At 41.0% G+C, this 9,287-nt stretch overlaps 1 protein-coding gene across 1 annotated transcript; it reads right to left on the reverse strand.

Annotated features, from left to right (window-relative positions):
- Positions 1-3,069: 3,069 nt before the first annotated feature.
- On the reverse strand, positions 3,070-7,837 carry LOC103629206 (kinase-interacting protein 1). The gene is made up of 2 exons (XM_020540192.1): positions 7,228-7,837; positions 3,070-6,751 (listed from the first exon to the last, which is right to left on the reverse strand). The coding sequence occupies exons 1-2, from the start codon at positions 7,319-7,321 to the stop codon at positions 3,600-3,602; spliced, it is 3,246 nt and encodes a 1,081-aa protein (XP_020395781.1). The 5' UTR covers positions 7,322-7,837; the 3' UTR covers positions 3,070-3,599.
- Between the last annotated feature and the right edge of the window lie 1,450 nt (positions 7,838-9,287).

Raw genomic sequence — 9,287 nt, forward strand, 5'->3', positions numbered from 1 at the left:
GTATCCTTCTTAAAAAATTCATGATTATGATCCAAGTGCAACAGATCAATACGCACTGATATAACTGTCTCTTTTGCATCATCATAAATTTTTTTAAGTTTCATATCGGCCTTGCATTGTGTCCGCTTTGAACTGGTACTACGTACCTTTGGGTTTGATATTCCCCTTATTGCACTCTTGCCTTCCATCGAGCAATTCAACCACTTACAATTTTTCCGTTCCCTATACTTTTTCAATGGAAATCCAACTTCATATGCATACCTACTATAAAATTTATATGCTTCATCCACCCCACTGAATGTCATACCAACTTTAGGTACCAACCTCGGATCAATTGTAACTTCCTGTGCAAAAATATAAAATATATTTTGTATATTCATATATTCTATAGCTTGTATCATGTATGGTACCCTACATACTTTTATGTCGTATGTATAATATAACAATTTTCTGAACATAGTTTTACATTGTATGCACAATATAACCACTGAATGCCATACCAGCTCTAGCTGCATTCTACTGTATACAATTTAACATACAATACTGAAAATTCAAATCAGTTCAATATTCTTACATGTCTCTGCAGAATCACTGGTGTGTCCTGTTCATGATCACCAATAGTACGTATAGTATTAAGGTGTTGTCCTCCTTGATTTACTGTCATCCTCGATGCCTCAAATATGGTCTGATCATCAACCCCCGGGGCCCTCAAAGTTGCTGGTGGAGTAATTGCATCTACATCAGTAGCTGATTGTGTATGCGTACTTGCATCTGAGGTAAACTGGTTACCTCCTTGTTGTTCTTCCTGCACCATTGTTACGATATCCAAGCATTGATTTGGTCGATGAACAGACGTCGGCGTCGTATACTCACTTATTGACTCGTTACCCCATGGCGCCGCCATCTTCCAGAGCAATTACGCCCTTCACCCAGCCGCGCCCTATCAAATGATGCGTACTGTCCACTTTTTTTGGAAGCTTATGAATATTTTCCCTGTACCATGCGTATATCCAATATCGTGGACGCGAAATTCACGGCGCATATCCATTATCCGCTGAATTTTAGGATCGTGGGCGCGCTGATCGTGGGAGTAACAGCCATTTATGCAATTTTATACAAAGATTTACGTTGTCGTAACTGTCTGTTTAAATATGCTTCCCCAATTTACGGGTTACACGTCACCGGCCCACGTTCGAACAAGTGGCCCACGTCTGTTTACGCTTATTTGTACTAACTATTATAATTGCATAACTGCAGTGCATTAATGCGGGCCGCCTGGATCGGTCCATTCGGTTCGACCAGGCTCTGCTCGTCTGGCTGGGGCTCCGCGTACCTATATGAAGCCCAGGGCTTCCATTACCATCACTATATATATATATATATATATATATATATATATATATATATATATATATATATATATATGTGTGTGTGTGTGTGTGTGTGTGTGTGTGTGTGTGTGTGTGTGTGTATAATGTGTGTCACAAACGATTTGTCATACGATCCATCCTGTTAGCCACCATGTTATCATACTTTATGACGAAAATATCTGTCACATTTTTTTTCCACATCGGTTGCCATGTCAGGTCATTTATGACGAACATATCCATCACAAAAACTGCCATGTGGCAACGGTCCAGTGGTATTTTCGGATATCATTTATGACGATTTAGCGCGTCATAAATTTTATGACAAAAATAATTTTGTTATTACATTTATGATGTTTTTACTTCCGTCACAAAAATTGCTTTAAGACACACCTTCCATGACATTGGCCTTTTCTTCATGTAGGCGTCACAACAACAAAGATCATGACAAAATCCTTATTTATGACGCAATGATAATGTCATAAAACCTTATTGTAGAGTCTAAAATAGATATATCAGTCGTGCTCACGGTTACGAACGGCTTAGACCCTCATATGATTAATATATGGAAGTAAATTTAAACTATCGTGCATGTGGTTGGTTTATGTGTGTTTAATTGGGTTGATATTACTTATACCTAGTAATTGCTAATAAAAGTTTGACCAACTTAATTAAAAGTTAATGCTTAGCTTAAGACTTTTCCTCGATAAGCATTACACTACACTTTTTCTACACACTTTTTGACCTACCATAGTAAATAAGCTCACCTTTACGGGATTTGTTCAGAATCAGATCAACAGGAGGATAATTGTCGTCGCTCGTGTCAAATTGTCGGTGACTCACTATTGGGATCATCGTCGTTGCCATCGTTGTCATCACCATCGTCGTTGTTTAGTTCCTATTACTTAGTCATTTTTATAAAGACACTATATTTGTATAATAAAGATTATGACACTGGTTTCTATAGTCGTTATATATATGTATCTAGATTTTGACACGTTAGCTGCTACAACCTACACGTACTCTACACTCAATACTGCTCCGAAAGTAACAGTCGTGTAGGCGATGGAACCATGGGCTGGATCAAGTTTTAGAGGCAGAAATCTTTGAGCTTGTTCGGTTAGCTCTCAATACATTTGAATTTAGTGAGATTTGGTGAGTTTAAATCCTAAACAAGTCAAACTTTTTTTTTATTTTTTTTCAATCTCATCCAATCCGTGGGTAAGGGGATTAACCGAAAAATGCCTTATAATTTGGTCAAGTTTTAGAGGCCGAAACTCTTTATGGTTTAATATTAGACTTTGTTTAATTTTTACTGTACCTTTTCTAGGTTAGGGTTTCTATTCAGCTACTTAAGATAGGACCAGCTATTTGAATTAGGATTACTATCTAGTTTATTTTGAACACCTCTACATAATTTAAATGCTAAGAGTTGTAGCACGAACAGAGACAATTCTTACATTTACCGAGTTAGGTAGTGAAAGACGGATAAAAAGTATAGAAAAGAATTTTTTGTCTCTTTAATATTAGATATAGATAGATTAGCCGTCTTTGAGAATGGCACCAGGACTGCCCTTGAACTGGGCCTAGGTCTGGATTTCGGGCAACACGGAACCAGGAGGTACCCGCTCTACTTTGTCATGCCCGTGAACTGTTCGATGGAATGCCACACCGATACGACACTACCTTCAGGCTCTTTCTCACTCAGGTGCGTGTTTACCTCCAACTAGACCTTGTCTCTTGCTTGCATAATTTCGTCTGACTGAGCTTGTCAGCTTGATGTGTACTCTTCTGTTGTTTTCTTATATACTGCTCATCTTGGTCAGCAATTAATACTAGAACTCTGCCTACACAATGCAGTAACCCTGAACTGAATGTATCACTCGTTATGGCCTCAATATCACACGTCACAAGCTGAATTTTATCGCTGTGGATCCAAAATATCTATTTTTCTATCTACAAATGTAAAAAAACATGTACAACATATGCATCTCTTTTGAATTGAATCAGCCGGTTAGTAAGAATACACTATTTAGTCCCAGTAAGCTGCTTAACATAGCCTTCTGGCATTAGGCCACAACCTGACATCAAATCTTGAGTATTGATTGCTTGCTCCATGATGAATTTGATTCCATGCAGAAGATCTGATCACCACATTATCTTGTTAAGACTACCAGATCATGCACTAGCATATTTGATAGTTTGGGCATTTGGATAAGCACTCCTGCATACCTAGCTCATTTTAGTGAAGAATGCCATGTCACTGTGCTGCTTCGAAAGGTACGATGGATTTACGCACGCAAACAGCGATGTCTTCTTTTTCTTGGCTGGAAAGAGGAACATCCGCAGCGGTACTTTTGATTTAGAGGGCGCATTCCTCCAGGTGCTGCTAGCTTTTGGCCCAGATAAGCTAGTGCTCTTGACAATCTTTGCCAGAACCTTATCAAGTTCTGTGTGGAGCCCTTCGACATGATCCAAACTAGCCTGCACTTCATCAGCGACTTTGTTGTTCTCTTGCTTCATGTTCAGGACCTCTCCCTGGAGTTTTGCAACTTGGTACCAAGTGAATCTAGCTCCATGCTCAGTGTCTTCATCCATTTCCTTGGCTCCTTCGATTTCCTCCTGTAGGTTGCATAGGGAATCAAACCTACACTGGAGTTCACCTTTGAACATCATATTCTGTTCTGACCATACTTGCAGTTCAATCTTGAGTTCTCTTAGCCTCTTTTTTGTTGCTTCCATTTCTGAGTCTGCAGGGCATTCATTTGTACCATCCTTGTTTGGCTTTAGCTTGTCATTTGTTACCTTACTGATCTCAGACTGTAGCTGATCGTACTTGGTCTGAAATCCTTGTATTTGTTGGAAAGACATGCTCAACTTCATTAAGAGCGCTAGGTTCTCCTCCATAAGTGCATCGATGTTTCTTCTGAACTTCTCTTCAAGTGGCGATGCTTTCTCCATCTCAACTACATTCGTTGGTGTGAGATCCTCCAGAATAATGCTTTCTTGATTGGTAACAGCATCGTGTGGTACATCAGGTTCCATGGAAGAACTGGTATTCAGGATATTTTTGAGGCTAGAGTTATTTTCCATTCTTCTAGGAATAGAGGAGACACTTTGTGCCCTTTGATGAAGTTGCAGAATACTTGGAGTCCTTCGATGGCCCCTTACCGTTTTATTCTTCTCACTTAGGGACATGGTTGAATTCAACTGATGACCTCTTTGTGATGCATCTTTGTAAGTTAAAGATTCAAAGAGCTCACAAAGTGACCGAATCTCAGCATCCTTCATTTCGTTGGCACACTCTAGTTCGCTTATCATGGCTCGCATCTCATTCAAGCATTCCTGGTTCTTTGTTTCCACTTCTGCAAGTCTTCGCTTTGCATTCTTATAGTTTCGGAGGATGGAAGTGTACTCGTCTAATAGTACCTTTTCCTTATCTTGGATTCCAGTCATAAGCGATTGCTGCAGATTAATCACGTCATCCTCTTGATCTCCAACATTTGCCACTTCCCCACAAATAGAAGTCGGATTTTTATTGACATATGAAGCTTCTGCTTCGTCCATCTCCATATTCTGTTCTGGCCTGCTCTCAGACATGTTGTTACACTGTGTTGAGTAATATATCACATTATCCTCTTGTTTCACATTTTCTCCTGGGCTGCTTGGGGAAATGCGATGCAGTTGTTCTAATGGGCAACTCTCAAGGGAGTGTGCAATATATGGTTGCACACTGCTTTCATTGTTCCTAGTGACTTCATCAACATGTTCTGGCCCTCCATTATTATTATCAGCAGACAAATTATGGTCTGCATTTTCTGTTGTTCCTACATCCACTGATGCAGATATACTAAACTTATCTTCAAACTCACAACACCACAAATCCTCTGTTTTATCTACATGAGAGTGCCTTTCTGCTTTAATCTCATAGTGGCAAGTAGATGACTGACGATCGTCACTGAAGATACTTGGCTCTGATGTGTCTGGACCATTAGTAAATCCATCCACATGTGGCTTCCTTGCAGTTTCGTCCATCTCAGGAGTTTCTGATGGGCTTGTTTTGCGATGCACACTTGATAGTTCAGTGTCAGTGGATTGTGTTGCTTCATCATTCAGCATGCACCTGGAAACTGCTTGCTGCTCAGTGAGAGGTGATTGCAGCAGCATATGTGAAATATCACAGAAACTGTTTATTGTTTCCTCGAAATTTGTATAGACTATTCTTTCTTCTGCATGATAGGATGTCAAAAGGTTATGCACTCTAATAAGCACCTCTTCTGCCTCCTTAAGCTTGCCATCTAATTCACCTGAGGCACAGGTTTGTTCTGCCTTCTCTTCCTCCAATTTCTGCAATGATTTCTCCAGCTCATTGTTTTCTAGACACAGTCTATTTATCTGTGCAGTTTGGGTTGGAATCATGAGTTCCAAATCCACAACTTTGTTGACTAGTTCATCAATTTTGTCTGCAATATCTTCCACAGAAAGATCAGAGCTCATCTCAAAGTATCCCCTGATCTTACCTACCAGTTCTTGTAGTTCAGTTTTCTCCTGCTTCATGGAGAACAATTCATCTTTCCTAGCACTGGCATCATTATTAACATTCTCATCTGCAGAATTTCCTGAATATGCTAGTGACTTACCATATGCTCTGAAGAAACTCTTCAGTTTATGCCTAGAAACCTCAACTCTTTCGGACTCAATCATTTCTTGCCTGAAAAATGACTTCTGTTGCTCCTGCATTTTGGTAATGGCACCTTCACAAGATTTAAGAGCAGTGGCTGCCATCAAAGCCTGGGCCTCATGATCCTCTATCTCTGCACTTTCATTGAACTCATCCTGGAAGTAGCAAACTTCTTCCTGCATTTCATTAATTTGCTTTTCAAGATCCCAGTACTTTGCAATTCTACTCTCATAAGAGCTTTTGACGAATTCTTTCTCAGTCTGCAGGACCAATATCTCTTTCTGCAGCCTGCTAATCTCAGCCTGTGCATTATCCTTGCTGACTGGAGCTGCAGATTTCTCGCCCGAACCCTTCGGTCTTGATTTCTCACCATGCTTCTTTTTCATCAGTTCCTCCACCGTCGACTTGTGGATTTTGCGACGCTCAACCGCGGTAAAAGCCTTCGGGAGGTTATCATTGTCCTCTTCTAACAATGAATACTGAATCTGATCTGGGAAGGCAGTTGCAATGGTGTGGTTTGCTTTGTGTAACTCCCCTGACATATGGTCATAGCGTTCAGCAAGGGCCCTGTATGCCCGGTATGCTTCTTCCACTGAACAGATCACCTCCGGTCGTCGCTTGTAATACATCTCCGCCCTCTTAGCGAAAGAATCAGCTTCCTCCTCGAGGAGGAAGAGGATACACTTGACCCTATCTTCCATATCTGCACGAGTGCACATGCATGGAAATCTTAACACCCAAAATACAGTAATGTTGAACAATGAATAAAAAACATGTATAATTGGTCTTGGCGGACTTGGAATTCCCAACCTAGAATTTATGGGTTGGGCGTTGCAGATTCGATGGTTGTGGTTCCGAAATATACAAAAATACAATCTTCTGCATATTCGGGAGAAAAAAAAACCAAATGTTCACGGTACAACTAATCCTATGTACAGATTTTGTACCATGCATTTCTCATATATTTGGGATCTTTTGCAGGAAATTATCCGATCTTGGAGAAAGGAAAGAAAATAAAAGAAATAGTCCAGATAAACCATCCTATCACTCACTAACAGAATGTCTCATAACATGCTGAAACTGAAGCTGCACATGAAGCAAGCAATGTGAACCCAGGTGCTATGGCTGTCTGAATATACATGGATGGGAATGTGATGTGCGTTCTCAAGAAAGACGAACCTCTGAGGTTGTTGTCGAGCCATTTGGACTGCTTGGTACGCACATGGCTCGCCCACCACCACGAGTACGCATTGCTGGCTGCCCGTTGCAGCATACTGTGTCTCTTTCAGCCCAAGTGTTCCTCACTGATCTTGGTCGTCGTCCTTGATCGCCAGGCCCTTCTTTTGCAGGACAGAGAAAATGGCGACGTGTTGATTATAATTCATGAAGAATGCGTGTCAGGCTGGAAGGAATGCCATGGAATGGCCGGTGCCTGCATTTGCTGTGGATGATGAGCCACCAGAGGAGGAGGAGGAGCGCAGATTCTGCGCTTAGTTGTCCACACGGGAGTCACTGGTAGGTGGTGATGACGAAGTGGTGGTGGGGATCAGGAGGAGGAGATCTGCTGGTGTTGGGCAGCACGTCGGCGTGTTGTTTGGCTCGTCAAATCCGATGCAAAGCAGGCATGTCTTTTACACCTGTTCGCATGTATGAAGAAATTGGAATTAAGGAAATGGAAAGGAAAATAAGAGACAAACAAGAGAGTAAAACTCACGGATGCAATTTGTTTTTGTATATGATCCCGTGGATAAAGTCTGTGTTCTTAGCTATGATATTTCTACCGGTAAACTGATTTACCGTACGCATGTTTTTTTGGGTCTGCATCTGATTACCCTGCATATTTGCTTAAGCAGGTGGCAGATGATCTTTTTTTTTTGAATAGATAGGCAGGAGATCTGCCAATTATATTGATAAGAAGACAATTAAGAGGTTTGGTACAATAACAGCACAAGGGCACCGGGCTCTAAAGCCAGAAGTCCCCTCCCACAATTAGAAACAACACACGAAAAGGATCCAGCTAATTATAAGATAAGGGAGTAGTTAGGTGCCTAGCCCGTGCCAACTTCTAGGCAGCCGCCTCACACTTGATTTGGCTATTATCTATTGGCTACTCGAAAATCTACCATCAAAGGTTCTTGCATTTCTTTCCCGCCACATAGTCTAGTTTACCAGGATCAGCAGCAGCCGCCTCACACTTGATTTAGCTATTATCTATTGGCTACTCGAAAACCTACCATCAAAGATTCTTGCATTTCTTTCCCGCCACATAGTCCAGTTTACCAGGATCAATAGTGATCTGAGTCCTTTCCTATTATAGCCCGATAGCATAGCTACTTTCTCCCACCAATGAAGCAATGAGGGAAAGCACTCCTAATCGGATGACTTTAGGTCAATGGCCACCCAAGCGACAATCTCCTTCCAAACTCGTTTGGTGAACCAACATGCCACGAATAAAGGTACCTCGATTCTAGGAATCCACACGGCACAAGGTACAATTTGGTTCATGTGGCTAATTACAGGCGGCTAAGCGATCAACAGTCCATAAGTGATCTTGTATTGCTAACCAAATGAAAATTTTGCACTTTGAGGGCGCTCGATTCTTCCATATGATGAAGTCATAATTTGTGTGAACAGAGCCAAAAAAATTGGACCTGATATGTCGATTTTACCGTGTAGCGGTGGTCATTAGTAAACTTCTAGTTTATGGCATCATCAATTCCTGGGTGAAACTGGATCTTTTGGACTTCGGACCAAAGAGTGCAGAGCTCATGAATATGATGGGAAGTAATTGTTCTGTCAAACAGGGCAAGATCTGTGATCTAGGCGTTACTTCTTACCGTCTCAGCCTAAGATTTCCTCTTGTTCCTTGATTGAAATGGAAAAGTGATGAGGTGTCACACTACACGACGGTTGATCTTTAGCGACCCTTATTAGGTACCAACTGTTGGTTGCTAAATGTTAGGGACCGACGGTCAGTCGCTAAATCCTTTTGTAGCAACGGTTGGTTGGTCGCTAAAAGTTTAGAAATTTAACAATTTATGGTTGGTCGCTATAGATGTCGTCGGGGACTAGCGGTGGGTCGCTATAGAGCAAGGATAACTATCAAATCTTATAGCTTGAACGTACCTGTAGATGTTAGTGACTAAAAATTAATTAAAACAAGTAAACATTGATCGCTAAATTGCGTGGTGATTTATTTCTTTTTTATATTGCTTGTATGTTTATTTCATGGTTTGTTT

Source organism: Zea mays, chromosome 6, assembly GCF_902167145.1.
Source record: "Zea mays cultivar B73 chromosome 6, Zm-B73-REFERENCE-NAM-5.0, whole genome shotgun sequence".
Taxonomy (NCBI): domain Eukaryota; kingdom Viridiplantae; phylum Streptophyta; class Magnoliopsida; order Poales; family Poaceae; genus Zea; species Zea mays.

Excerpts from the sequence above, each read along its gene's own strand:
- LOC103629206 (XM_020540192.1), bottom strand. The coding sequence starts at position 7,321 with ATGCTGCAACGGGCAGCCAGCAATGCGTACTCGTGGTGGTGGGCGAGC. Across the intron at positions 6,752-7,227 it reads GCTCGACAACAACCTCAGAG|ATATGGAAGATAGGGTCAAG; the intron begins GTTCGTCTTTCT and ends GCACTCGTGCAG.